The 15,809-nt window shown below is 37.2% G+C and overlaps 1 protein-coding gene across 1 annotated transcript; it reads right to left on the reverse strand.

Moving 5' to 3' along the window:
• Positions 1-922: 922 nt before the first annotated feature.
• LOC142235950 (transmembrane protease serine 9-like) lies at positions 923-14,069 on the reverse strand. The gene is made up of 4 exons (XM_075307203.1): positions 13,160-14,069; positions 12,791-13,089; positions 1,558-1,853; positions 923-1,487 (listed from the first exon to the last, which is right to left on the reverse strand). Exons 1-4 carry the CDS (start codon positions 13,689-13,691, stop codon positions 923-925), a joined length of 1,692 nt encoding a protein of 563 aa, XP_075163318.1. The 5' UTR covers positions 13,692-14,069.
• Positions 14,070-15,809: the final 1,740 nt, after the last annotated feature.

Genomic DNA, 15,809 nt, shown 5'->3' on the forward strand with positions numbered 1-15,809 from the left:
GCTGCAATGCGTTCAGATTTTCTAACAGGTTCGTCGGAATTCATTTGTCTGTTATATGCGCTCGATGACCATACTGAAAAAATATGTATTCATAAATCTAACATATTCATAGTTAAAGTATATAAACTACTGCGTTATTACAATTTGTAACACAGTGGAAAAACGCACAGTATATATTGATTGAAATGTATTTTACATTCTATTTCCAACATTTACAATCATAACGAATTATGAAAATAAACAGGTAATATAGGTGCTAACAACATAGGTTTTCGACCTGAATGCTCAAAATTTTGTTTCTGCCCAATTGTATATTCCCCCACATCTTTCTCACTTCCACGAGATTTTTTAGTTCTTAGCACCTTTTTCTGTAATACAAACATTGTAGAAGAAATTATTCAATTGTATGATTTTTTTTTATTTTAATTTTACCTTTTGCCGGACGGGGATTCGAACAGCGGACCACACAGTTTGTAAGGATCAAAGTAGCTGATCAATTGCCCAAGGAAAAATAAAATGTTAATTTTGTAATAACAAGCAACATATATGTTTATAGGCTATTTCTAAATTAATATATGTTTGCATCCAAGCATATTATATTTACAAACATTTTATGTCCCAAACATAATATGTTCTAACATATTAACATATATGTCACCAACATGTTATGCTAGTTTATGAACATTATATGCTTGCACTCAAAAATATTGTGTTTAAAAATTTGTGTTCCAAACATATAATGTTTATAGCCAAACATATGAAAAACAGCCTTTTTCATCCGTGTGATGGACGGTCTTTGGGGGAAAAGTTAAGAGAACCTTTTTTGGTTTAAATAATACAACAACGATTTATTTGTCAAAATAGAATAGAAAAACCAAAAATTATATAAGTATTGCATATATATTTTATTTTAGCAAAATCTTTAGTAAGAAATGCCAGTATGCTCCTTGATCCAATCCAAATAGCTGGTGACACGTACGAAACCAGCTGGAGCACCAGATTGACAACCAGCAGAGGAAACGAAAGAAGTAACACCAATCAATCTATTGTCATTCTGCAAAACCAAAGGACCACCAGAATCACCACTGCAGGTGGATGTACCCTTAGGGGTGGCAGTGCAAATAGTCTTGGAAGTGATTGTTAAGCTACCATAGGTATTGCTGCAAACGCTATTGTCAATAACTTGCATTACGGCATATTGCAATTTGGAAGCAACAGCGGTAGCGGAATCTGAAGTTAAACCCCAGCCAGATGCAACGGCATTTTGACCAGCATAAGTGGAGTAAGAAGAAGCCATATCGGGCAAACGGACCTTTTGAATGTAGGTGGTGAAGGTTACGGAGGGAATCTTAATCAAGGAGATGTCATTTCTCAAGACAAGTGAGTTGTAGCTAGCGTGTTGGATGAAGTTGCTGCTGGAGACGGTATATTGAACCTTGGGGCTAGTACGAACGGTGGCACCCAAATAAACGGTAGCGGAAGAGGCACTATTTTCAAACAAAAAGAAACAACATTACGTGCCCATTCTCAACAGGTCCCAGAAAATATCAAACTTACCCGCTGGTGCAGTGAGCAGCTGTCAAAACCCAGTTATTATCAATGACAGAACCACCGCACCACCAACCACCGCTGGAACTGGAGAAACTCAAACCAACTTGATAGGGAAATTGACCTTCATGGGCATCTTCACCATCGGTAATACGTCCTTCACCACTGACAACAACTGGCAATTGACGAGGATGAATGTAATTCCGTTCGGGCAGGATAGTTCCAGCCGAAGCAGCGGCCACAGCCAAAGCAAGAATAACAAATAACTTCATGATGTCCGATACAGAACACTGATACCATGGTCGCTTTTTTGGCCATATTTATACCAAAGACTCTATGTTATCAGTTCATTTTCTAGGCACACGTCCACAATTGACTAACGTCATTCTCATTGATTTATAAAAAACATATAACGATTGTATTAAGATTGTTTTTAAAATTCGTTAGATAACCAAACAAAAAGAAAATAATTTTCATCAATTAAAATAAAAGTTGCTATGACTCATTGGAGAAAACAAAAATCTTTAAAGTATTCATCATAATCTGAGAATAAATGTGCAATGTACGTTAACAGTAAACGTCAGGATTTTAAATAAATCTGAAAGGCCTGTATAACAGGTTGGCTGATAAGTCCCCGGTCTGACACATAAATGGCGTCGCTAGTATTAAATGCATATTATTTTTATATAGTACCAACCTTCAAATTATTCGTGTCAAAATTTGACGTCTGTAAGTCAATTAGTTTGTGAGATAGAGCGTCTTTTGTGAAGCAACTTTTGTTATTGTGAAAAAAATGGAAAAAAGAAATTTCGTGTTTTGAAAAAATACTGTTTTCTGAAGGGGAAAAATACGGTAGAAGCAAAAACTTGGCTTGATAATGAGTTTCCGGACTCTGCCCGAGGTAAATCAACAATAATTGATTGGTATGCAAAATTCAAGCGTGGTGAAATGAGCACGGAGGACGGTGAACGCAGTGGACGCCCGAAAGAGGTGATTACCGACGAAAACATCAAAAAAATCCATAAAATGATTTTGAATGACCGTAAAATGAAGTTGATCGAGATAGCAGAGGCCTTAAAGATATCAAATGAAAATGTTGGTCATATCATTCATCAATATTTGGATATGCGGAAGCTCTGTGCAAAATGGGTGCCGCGGGAGCTCACATTTGACCAAAAACAACAACGTGTTGATGATTCTGAGCGGTGTTTACAGCTGTTAACTCGTAATACACCCGAGTTTTTCCGCCGATATGTGACAATGGATGAAACATGGCTCCATCACTACAATCCTGACTCCAATCGACAGTCGGCTGAGTGGAGAGCGACCGGTGAACCGTCTCCGAAGCGTGGAAAGACTCAAAAGTCCGCTGGCAAAGTAATGACCTCTGTTTTTTGGGATGCGCATGGAATAATTTTTATCGATTATCTTGAGAAGGGAAAAACCATCACCAGTGACTATTATATGGCGTTATTGGAGCATATGAAGGACGAAATCGCGGCAAAACGGCGCCATATGAAGAAGAAAAAAGTGTTGTTCCACCAAGACAACGCACCGTGCCACAAGTCATTGAGAACGATGGCAAAAATTCATGAATTGGGCTTCGAATTGCTTCCCCACCCACCGTATTCTACAGATCTGGCCCCCAGCGACTTTTTCTTGTCCACAGACCGCAAAAGGATGCTCGCAGGGAAAACATTTGGCTGCAATGAAGAGGTGATCGCCGAAGCTGAGGCCAATTTTGAGGCAAAACCGAAGGAGTACTACCAAAATGGTATCAAAAAATTGGAAGGTCGTTATAATCGTTGTATCGCTCTTGAAGGGAACTATGTTGAACAATAAAAACGAATTTTGACAAAAAAAAATTGTTTTTCTTTGTTAGACCGGGGACTTATCAGCCAACCTGTTATTTGTAGTTGTAGTACACTCAAAGGAGGAGGAAATTTCATCTTCAAGCCATGCAGCTCTTGTGCAAATTAATGTTGCATGTAAATAAGACAGTTTCCCCCCTTTGTTTCTTAGACCCGGTATTCAACTTTACCGAAATTTCCGCTAACCATAAGAAAAGTTATTGGTGAAGTGTGAAATTGCGAGAATTCCCTGAGGTATTGGCATGCAACCCGAATTTTCGTAACAGCTCCATACCGGCCTTTAATATCATATTTTGCAACTGTTGGATTTCATCCGCCAATCTACATACATTATGTTAAAACTCAAATATTTTTGTTTTCTACGAGTATTCCATCCTCCAAGTGTTGGTCATTAATGTACAAGACGAAAAGGAAATGGAACACATGCTTGCTTGACGCCCACTGTTGCGTCAAAGTATTGGGAGGCGCAAATTAGTAATTCGGGATTGACAACAAATAGCGTAGTTCGGGATATATCAGACAGTACTGAAACTATAACAAACTGTCACAAATGTGCAAAATGTTTTGAAATTCGTAAAAACTTATTTGGAAACACTCCAATGTGAAGTCCTATCCCTCCCTCCGTATACCACAGCAAATGCTCCATTTGAATACCAATTGTTCCGATGATGAATGATCAACATTTTCGTTCTTATAAGGAAGCCAAAAATTGGTTCAATTCGCAGATCGAGTCGGTTTTTCGTCCCAGTATACTATGTGGCCAGAAAGATGGAAAGGACTAATGTCTACAGATGGACAGTTACATTTTTCTCAGAATAAATTCTCAAACATTTGAAAAATTCCGCGAGATTTTCCAATTCCCAATGAATAGAGTTTTCATATGGGAACTTTCCTTGACGTATTTCTTTCAATTTTGCATTTAAAAAACCTGAACACCCCTCATTTTGAAGGTGTGTGTGTGTATAATGTTGCTCCTATTTTGATTTTGGAATTCACTCTTCAGTTGTCAAAATGCCGTCCAAGCAAGAAGAGCAGCGTATCAAAATTTTGCTCGCGCATCGCGAAAATCCGAGCTACTCGCACGCAAAGCTGGCAAAATCGCTAAAAGTTGCCAAATCAACCGTTACAAATGTAATTAAAGTGTTTGGGGAACGTTTGTCGACAGCCAGGAAGTCTGGATCGGGGGGAAATCGAAAACCGGAAGCCGCTGAGACGACAAAGTGAGTTGCCGGTAGTTTCAAGCGAAACCCTAACCTCTCTCTCCGAGATGCCGCAAATAAGCTGGGTGTATCGTCTACAACCGTGCATCGAGCCAAAAAACGAGCCGGACTATCGACTTACAAGAAGGTAGTGACTCCAAATCGCGATGATAAACAAAATACGACGGCCAAAGCGCGATCCCGGAGGCTGTACACGACGATGCTGACGAAGTTTGACTGCGTGGTAATGGACGACGAAACCTACGTCAAAGCCGACTACAAGCAGCTTCCGGGACAGGAGTTTTATACGGCAAAAGGAAGGGGAAAGGTAGCAGATATTTTCAAGCACATAAAACTGTCAAAGTTCGCAAAGAAATATCTTGTTTGGCAAGCCATCTGTACCTGTGGCTTGAAAAGCAGCATTTTCATAGCTTCCGGGACTGTCAACCAAGAAATTTACGTGAAAGAGTGTTTGAATAAACGTTTGCTGCTTTTCCTGAAGAAACACGGTTGTTCCGTACTGTTTTGGCCGGATTTGGCATCTTGCCATTACGGTATAAAGGCCATGGAGTGGTATTCCGCCAACAACGTGCAGGTGGTTCCCAAGGACAAGAACACGCCAGAGCTCCGCCCAATTGAGAAATACTGGGCTATTGTCAAGCGGAACCTAAAGAAGACCAAAAAAACTGCTAAGGACGAGCAGCAGTTCAAGGCAAACTGGCTTTCTGCGGCGAAGAAGGTGGACAAGGTGGCTGTACAAAATCTGATGGCAGGTCCGGCAATTCGGATTTGGAAAAGCGAAAGCCTAACTGAATATTTTTCCTGAATTTTATCCTAATTGAACTTGAAAAATAAATTTAATTTGATTTTTTAAATAAACGATTTCACCGATTTACACGCGTTTTCCCTTGACCAAATTTTGACCGTATCACCCTTTACTGAGGTGGGATAATCCACCGGTGAAAAACTTTTTGGTGTTCGGTCGAAGCAGGAATCGAACCCACGACTTTGTGTATGCAAGGCGGGTATGCTAACCATTACACCACGGTGACTCCCGTGGTAAGTAGTCTTCTAAATGCTCGAGAAATATAAATGGAAGTTCGGTCAACATGTGTAGTTATGAATCAAAATTTAGTTCTAAATAACCAAGAAATAAATTTTGGATGATCGATAAATATGGCGTTTTTGGAACTATAAGAACTCTTTTCTATATGTATGGGATATGTTTTACGAATCTGTGATGTACGCAGATGATAATTTCTCAATAGTAGAAAAATTTCTTAGACAAGAAGAGTAAATTGTGAACGTTTTTTTTTTTTATATTTTGAGGATCTCTTTACTTCCTTAAGCATATAGGTGCCGATTTCGAACATTCCCCACAAAAATCTCCAAATTTCTGGAAATTTCCAACCAAATCCCCAAGTTCCCAACTCAAAAATTTCGTCCCCATCCAAGAAAAAATATACCCGATTTGGATAAAATCCCCAATACTGGCAACACTGGCGTCGAGGGCCACGTGATGGGATAAAACCGGAGTTGTAACCGTAATAGACTTGAAAGGTATAAGAAAGGTATCGGATCGAAACCACGGTCGGAGCACAAATTGAATGTAAATTAGGGGATTAGGAAGAACCGATCGGAACTTAAGTTGAAGAAGATGTGACGGCGAGAAAGAGAAACGGACGTGACTGTGACCGCGTTAGGACAAAAGTCACAACCAATGCTGAAATGCGGTACGCAGCTGGTGAGAATACATAATGTCTCGTAACTGGCCGCCTCCTACTCAGAAGGCCTTAAGACGTCACGAAATAAAACATTTGTGATAGGGTAGGTATAGTGACAGCCCGATATTTCAGTCTCATTTAGACTATTCAGTCCATTGTGATACAACTTCTCAATAACAAAGGAACCTGCAATTTATTGTCGAGTATGAGCTGTTTTAACTAAGGAGCAAATACATTTTTTGTATGTGTAATGAATTCTCTTCTTTTTTTGTGGGAAAGTTTACGAATGATAAGATTAATAAAAAGACCTGAAATAAATGAAACTTTTGCGAAATATCAAAATTAATCAAAAACAACAAATCAAAATACCCAACCGTGCTTATCAAATCGCAGCAAAAAAAAAGCGTTGCTAAAAATTTACTGAAAATGTTGTTTTTGGATCCGGAAGTTGTGCAAAATTGACACAGAAGCGATGAATTTAACATGGGGTGGTAGGACCGATGACCACTATTTCAACAGCCGTTGTACTAAAGTTGCATCACTTCTGATCCGAATTCCATGTTTTTTGGATGCAATAAAAAAATTGTGTAGTATTTTGCCAAATAAATACTTTTTATAATTTTGTATGATTCGTTTTGTTTATTATTGTTGGTTTCTCTTCAATCATTATTGTTGTTTTTGATTTCAGCTTAAAACCATGCATTGACTAAACTACAAGTGCAAAGCCCTATAGACTGTAAGATGGTTGGATGTACAGCTGTTCCAAAATTACCACATTCCTCATCAGCATCCTCTACTTGCAGCAAAACTATCAACCAATTATCAGAATAAATTCGGGTAATTCACTGAACCTTCCGAAAAAGGGTTTGATAGTCGGCAACTGCTTAAACAAATTTCCAAGCATATCTCTTTTCCTTTGCCAAACTCAAATCATCGATGAATGTTGTTGGCTGGGTTTGTTTTTGAGCGTGCTTCCACTATCTTCATTCGTTTTGATTGTTATTGTTGGTTTCTCTTCAATCATAATATTTTTTTTTTTGATTTCAGCTTAAAACCATACATTGACTAAACTACAAGTGTAGTGTAGTCAAATTTATTTGACAAAATTGTTGTTTTTGATTATTTTGAAATCAAAAACAACAATTTACTCTGCGAGAAGGGTCCGCCTCACTGTCTGATACAACAGTAACACGGTTTCTGTGTTATGCTTAGTACTAACCCAGCGAGCAATTATGTCCGACGTGTCGGACGTCCGAAAACGTCTGCTAAATCTCTGGTATTATATCAGACATTTAGCCGAAATTCTGTTATTTCTTCCGAGATTTATCCGACGACTTTGTCTGCACTTTCTCGGATCTTTTTTCAGACGATGTCTGCACAATCTCTGAAGTTTCGTACGAGAACTAACCGACGTAGTCGGCAGAATCTCTGAAGGGAATTTTGTCAACCGAGATTTGACCGAAAACCTCTGCAAAAGTTCGGAAGGAATTTTGGTTTTTGCATTTTGTTATTATTTTTGCATTCCATTGTCAGTTTCTATTGTGATATCGCGCGGAACAGATCGTACAAATAAAACGGTGAGTGAATAAACAAAATAGTGGCAAAGTGAAGTGTTAAAATAGTAAATAACAATATCATAACGGTGTTCTAAAAAAAAAATAAAAAAACTTATATTTAAAGACGACAACATTGCTTCGAAATTTTCTTGGTCAAATACGAACAACAACATACCTGTCAAGGATTTCTATTTTATAAAGTTGTTTAAAGGTATTTAAAACAGCGCTATTGTTATTATTATAATTTTAATGATTATAACTTCATTTTTTAGATCTCACATTTGAAAGAACTCCTCAAGCGTCGAACTCTACTATTGAATTAAATATGAAGGCTGTTTTCAATGCAGCAAAAGATCGACTGAATAAAAGAAATAAGAGAAAGATAGCCGAACTATACTGTATATATTTTTTAACAATATTAGGTTACATTATATGTAATATATTAATATTTAATTTACAAACTACCATTGAATTGAACAAATTAATATGATCTCTTAGCATAACATAGATTTTTAATAACTTTGAAATATAATTTTAGTTTAAAATCTTTTTAAATAACTTTGAAATAAAATTTTAGTTTTAAATCTTTTTAAATAACTTTGAATCACATTTTTAATTGTCCGAAAAAAGTCCGAGCTTCTCGGTAGAAAGTCGGACAAAGTGTCCGACAATGGTCCGAATTTCTCCGAACAAAATCGGACATAATGTCCGAGAAAGGTCCGAGATGCTCTGCTAAATGTCGGGAAAAATATCCGAGATGCTCTGCTAAATGTCGGGAAAAATGTCCGAGAATTGTTCGAGATGCTCTGCTAAATGTCGGTCAAACTGTCAGATTTCCCTCAGAATTGCCCATCCGAATTCGGACAGAATTCTGTCGGAATGTCGGGACAATCTTCCGATTTCCCTCAGACATTTCGGTCCGAATTCTTGTCAACCGCTCATTATACTTTCCGAACGAATTCGGACCGAATTCGAAATCAGACTCGGATGATTTAGCAGACGTTCTGTCAGAATTCGGTCCGAATTCGGAAGTAATTGTTCGCTGGGAAGTTCGTGTTATTTGAAATATTTTTTCATTGCCAATTTAATTGTTTGTAAAGGAATAATTATACTATACATATATTTATTGATTGTTGAGGAAAAAACCCAAAACTTCATTCTATAAATGTCAAACCAACATTTTTTTGTATACTATTTTTTTAATATTTTCAGGGTGATACATTATTACAAGAAAGAGATTTTGAGTCGCGATTTTATCGATGCAATGGTCAAGATTTGGTTAAATAAGGGACATAATGTAGGAAACATTATAATGGTAAATTTCTATGGTTCTATTCCGTAGCTGGAACTAAATGAACTGGATGCGATAGCTCTACTATTTCAGCTCCTCAGTTCCATATATTAATTTGGTTTTGTACACATTCCATTTCTTTCGCTCTTTATGGCAACAACTATCACCAGAGAGTATTAAGAAAACAAGAGGACGAAAATTTCTCTTCTACAAAAACAACAAATGTCAACCGTATAGATGTCGCACAATGCCTGCAGCTTTGGTATTACCGACGTTGCGGTCGGCATAGGCAGTTATAATTTCAAATTGTCTGCCAAAAAATTTAATAGAATGAAAAGATTTATATAAAAGAACATTTGTTACTACAAAGCAGGTTCTAAATCCTATTTTTTTACGTTTCATAAGGCCGGCAGAGAACTGAACTGAGTGACGCCGACGCAAACTGACAAAAACTGCATGACATTAGATAAATTTCCTCACGACTGCCACCTACTGTCGCATTTTCGCTTGAGTGTTTCGTTCTTTTCTTTTCTTAAAGGCCGGTATGCACCTCTAGCGAAATTTTCGGTAGCAAAAATTTATTTAAGTCTACAACAAAAAAACAGGGCTGTGTACAACAAATTTTAAACCAGCTAATCGCTTTTAAAAATTGTTAATATATGTTCCAAATATTCCTCAAATAAATTGTTTATTATTTACACACCTTTTAAAACTTTTACGCACACAATGATTGTAATAAATTAAATGTTTGCTGCCAAAATATGCTTTTGACAACCCTGTTATTTTCATTAGAGGTGCGTACCAGCTTACGAAATTGAACGCTACCGAAAATTTCGTTAGCATAAATAGCAATGCATTTCTTATGGGAATGAAATTTTTCGCTAGAGGTGCATACCGGCCTTAATACTCTCTGAAGATGTCAAAGCTAACCAACCTAAATACTAATACCAACATGCTTTACGAAGATTATATATATCAACAATATCTGTCCAATGCGGAAGAATATTTTCCGCAATAGTACAACTCTTATGCGAAAGGCAAACTCTTTTGTTCTAAAGCCGCCAAAATAATTTTTTACAAATTAATGTTCAAGAAATTTTTTGATAAAATTTAGGATTCATGCATTTTATTTTCTTGCGGAGCTGAAAGAAAATTGCAAAATATGGGATGCTTTAAAAACGTTTCTTATCCGGATCCAAAAGGAGTTGTGGAACTAAATGATGGAACTAGATCCTTTTTAGGAGCGGATCTGAAAAGACCGACAACTTTAGTGAGTCGAAATCGCCCAACTCTAAATTCCACTACCCCTGCCAGCATTTCAAAGTTCCATTTCATCCTCATCGCTACCACAGACTCGTAAGTGACACTGCAACAATCACCAACTGTGATAGTATTTTGCCATCACTATTCGCATGAAAGTATTTTGCCATCACTACTGTTAGAAGAGCCATTTTATATTTTGTGAAACACCAAGCGCACCTAGCTTCTTATAATTTATTTAAATAAAAACGATAATGAAGTGCTGAAAACATATTATTTCGCTTAAAATTGTGAAAGGTATATTGGTGAACAATTTCTGACTTTCCAAATGGAATAAAGTGATAGTTTTTCAAATATTTTTCCAGACACGCTGCCTCGATTGGGAATAAAGCACTGGCTGATAGACGCTACAACATGTAACTTGTAACTCAACATCAATATTTTATTAATGCATAAAAATATGTTAAATGTGATGTGATAGTCGTATCAATGTTATATTTATGAGAATATATAAATGTTTAATAAAATTAATAAACATCTAAACAATCGTGTTTTACTTGACCACAATGATTCTTTTAAACTATCTTAAAATGCACCTTCTCTGATTGTTTGAAGGGGCTCTTATTAGCGTCCCTTTAAATGTATCCAGAAGGGCACCTAATAATTGCACTCATGCGATACTTTTTTGTAGTAACTTGGCGTGGTACAACTTCTCAATAGAGACGGCGCTTTTCCGAGGAGTTTTGGATATCGTATAAGACTGATTTCGACGTAGTGGGGATTCTCAGAAGCGTCCCAAATTCAAAAAATGTTGACAGGGTACTGAAGCCAGGCAAAGACTCAAGCAAAAGTGATTCATACAGACCGATATCCCTTTTCTCGACAGTAGCCAAGACACTTGAGGCACTACTCCCACCCAGCTCTGAGGAAAATTTTCCAGTCCTCGTGGCACTTGACATATCGAAGGCATTCGATACGGACAACCATGTCAGGCTATTCGAGAACATCGAGAGCACGTCCAGTAGGAACCAAGCTTTGGATTCTATGTTATATGTGCGGGTGCCAATGGAATGTGGAATTTAGCTATAAAAAGCGAAGATCCCGCAGAGTGATGTTATATCTCCGGAGTAGTTTAACCTCTACTTCCACCTCCACCTGATGTCGTCGAGATTGTATGATATGTGGACGACTGTACAATCTTGTCATCCGGGCCCATTGTTGATGACATCTGTGATCGATTATACGTCTACCTTGCTGATCTTATCAGTTTTTTTCAGAGCTAAAAATTTGAGGATATCTGCCACCAAATCCTCAGCCACACTATTCACTACATGGACGGAAGAAGTACGCAGGCAATTGAATGTCAGCGTCGATAGCGACTATAAATTACCGGTCTCACATTCAACAGCCTTGCAGGAATGATGCCCTTAGAATACGATGTCTCTGCAGTATACCCCAGGCTCACCATGGAGAAAAAGACCATCCCAGTACGTAGACAACAATTATATGTAGTATCTCCAGTAATCATCCAAACCACCATCTTATTTATGGATAGACAACCACAAAAGCAGATAGATGAAAATTCCTGTTGCATTCCAATAGGACCCAAATGTAAAAAATCGATAATAACGCCTCACGGTATATCCGGTATGAAAATTACTAAACTTCTTAGTGATAACGGAAATTTCTTTAGAGTTGCATGCCGGACTGATGTTTTGCCATGTGTTTCTTATGCGCTTTACAGACTATCAGTTATTCCGGACGACAGTGCTCGTGTCGAACATATCCCATATATTGTGCACACTATAAGTTAGGTCCGAAGGCATAATCGATACTGCAGCTTGTTTATGGGATCGATAACACATTTACAGATTATTTAGCCATCGCCGACAAGTCGTATCGATCCGACACACTGTCAGATTCTTTACAAACACCGACATTCCGTCCGGAATAACTGATAATCTGTAAAGCGCATTAAGGCCGGTATGTACCTCTAACGAAATTTCCTCTACCCATAAGAAATGCATTGGTATTTTTGCTACCGAAAATTTCGTGAGGCATTGTTATCGATTGTTTACATATTGCTCTCATAAGAAATGTATGGCAAAACCGTATTATTGGTATGCAACGGGAATTTTCGCGAGAACTGCATACCGGGCTTTATAGGAGAAAATATAAAATTATTGATAATAACGTCCAAACGAAAGTTAGTCCTATCAATTTCTTATGAATAGCAAAAAGTCTAATTTGTGGACATTTTAAGATATCAAAATGATTTTTTTAATTGATCTAAATATATTTACATAGTACTTCGATTAATCTGTAAAATCGCTATGTGTTAATAAGCAATGCCAGTATTGGCCTTGATCCAATCTAAGTAGCTAGTGACACGTACGAAACCGGCAGGAGCGCCAGATTGACAACCAGCAGATGAAACGAAAGATGTTACACCAATCAGGTGACCTTGATTAACTGCAACCAATGGACCACCAGAATCACCTTGACAAGTTGATTTACCCTCGGGAGTATTTACACAAATGGTGTTGGAGGTAATTACCTCATTGCCATATGTACCCGCGCATACGGTATTGCTCATAACTTGGAAGAGTACAAAATTCAAATCGGCAGCAACTGATGAAGCTATAACGGAGAAAATAATTCAAAGTTGAAAGAAAGAGGCAACTCGTTATGAAAAATTCTATGCAGTTACCATCAGAAGTTCGTCCCCAACCAGAAGCGATGGCGTAGTCTCCGGCATATGTGGAATAAGATGATGACAAAGCTGGCAATCGTACTGGCTGTATAGAGCTGCTAAAGGCCACTGATGGAATTTTTATCAAAGAAATGTCATTCCAGAGGTACTGAGCATTGTAGCCACTATGTTGGTATATATTTTCCGCCTCCACCGTATAACTGACTTTGGGACTTGTACGGACAGTACTGCCCAAATAGACCGTAACGCGCATTGCACCAGTTGTGCAATGGGCAGCTGTCAATACCCAATTTGCTCCAATCAAAGAACCACCACACCAACTTGAGGATGTTGCACTCTTTTGCAAAGATAGACCCACTTGATAAGGAAATTGATCTTCAGCAGCTGGTTCGCCGTTTGTTATACGACCTGTAGGGTAATCATTACTCTGCGAGACACCAACACTTACAAGTGGTACGGGTACCGAACGATACGGTGAGGCCAGAGAGCAACTAAACAAGCCAAATAGTATTAAAATACAGTTCTTCATTGCTTCTTAATGGAGACTAGACTGAATGGTTTATTTGGAATATTTTGTGGTTTTTATATCAACACCAATTTATTTTTAAGAGAGTTTTCGAATACAAAATTTCGTTTCTAATGATAAGATAAACGTACACAATAAGACATAAGTTTAAATATTGGCCAATCATATTGATTGTTGCAGACCAAAGTAGGAAGATTGAGTTGGTAGTACTTGTAGATTTGTTGCGATTGTAAATTCGCCAAAAATTGTTCCGAATGACATTTATCATAACGATGATAATACCAAAACCTACACGCAGAGAACACATTTGTTGGCCTAACCAAATGAAGGCGGTAACATCCACAGATAAACAACATATAAATGACCATCGGTGTAAAACGCTGTTTGACGTTTCCGAAAATGGCGAATGAACGAAGAAAATAGAGGGATTTCAAAATTGATAACTAGGTTCGGTTTTTCTACCAAATCTCTAAAGCAAAAATGCAAAAATATATATGAAAACGATTATATTTTTGTCATGAATATAAAAGATCTAGGGAAGTCTCGGCTTCATAAATTAATTCATTCAAATTAGTAACCGCCAAAAATATCTGGTTTTCGGTTCGAAAACTGTATTCCAATAACATGTATTAATTATAGGTCGGTATTAATATTGCATTATCAGGCTAAAATAGCTATTTTTTCACGATTACTTTTCTTTAATAATTCATTTTACATATAAACATTGTCGAAATGTATCAAAAAAGCACAAAAGTGTCAACTTTATGAATCCTGGTAGCTACACCCAAAGAAATTTGTTAGTAGGGACAGCAGAAAAGTCTGCTAAAACAGCAGAAAGTCTGCTGAAAAAGGGACAGCAGTCGGTGTTTGCTGAAATAGCAAACCTGCTATTTTTATTGCTCAATTACACTACAACGTGAAGCATAACAGCAAACAAAATGTTTGCTGATCGTATTTAGGAGCTTGTAAGTATATTACAGTGCAAAAATATACCAAAAACTACTTTTGGTTCTTAAATATGCTTTGGGGAAAAATTTATAACCTAAAAATTTTATAAATTGTTGTTCATTTGGCCCTGAAGTACAAAAATATAACAGCAGGCATCGACTGCTGTTTTTAGCAGACTTTTTTCTATGAGTGTATGCATTTCTTCTAGGGTAGAACTGCATACTAAATTTGTTATACGAACCAAAATATTTTTTATGACTTCCATTCATAAAGTTAAAGAGACCAGATATGTTATTTTCCTTGCAACTATGTTATCGATTGCTTAAATTTTCTGTCATAGAATAACTTATTGGCGTGCTACTGGACTTCTTGCAGGAACCGCATTCCTTCAATAAAGCCCGGTATTTATCTCTAGCGACATTTTTGTTACCCATAAGCATAGACACTTTCGCTAATGCGCTTTACAGACTATCAGTTATTCCGGAAGGAATGTCGGTGTTTGTAAAGAATCTTACAGTGTATCGCATCGATACGACTTGTCGACGATGACTAAATAATCGGTAATTGTGTTATTGATCCCATAAACATACAGCAGTTTTGATTATGCCTTCGGACTTAACTTATAATGTGCACAATATATGCGATATGTTCGACACGAACACTGTCGTCCGGAATAACTGATAGTCTGTAAAGCGCATAATGCTTAGTACTAAGTTCGTTTCTGCGAAAATCGAATATCTTCTTCTATCTCCGTAACTAGGGTCTCAGACCCAAGGGATGTTAGTTATTTATGCGAAATAATATGCCTGCCTATTTTTTCGTGCGATAAATCCAGGGTTGTTTAAATATTTGTTGGAAAATGCTCAAAACAAAGATTTCGCATTTATTCCGCACTAACGTTTTTATATGGAGTATAACAGTTTTTCGTGCGAAAACGTGATCTTAGTACTAGGCTTAAAGGTGGGTATTAAGTTCGAGTTTAAGCTGAGTACTATGTTCAGTTTTCAAGTTGAAAACCAGCTAATTTTCACGGTTACTTTTTTTAATCAATTAATTTTGAAATATTAAATGGTTCGCAATAAATACGTTATATCTTTTCCATCCATAATTTGAAGAGACTTGATAAAAATGTTATCGTCTTCATATATATTTTTGCACTTTTAATTTAGTGTT

The sequence above is a fragment of the Haematobia irritans genome, chromosome 4 (genome assembly GCF_050003625.1).
Source record: "Haematobia irritans isolate KBUSLIRL chromosome 4, ASM5000362v1, whole genome shotgun sequence".
NCBI classification, from domain to species: domain Eukaryota; kingdom Metazoa; phylum Arthropoda; class Insecta; order Diptera; family Muscidae; genus Haematobia; species Haematobia irritans.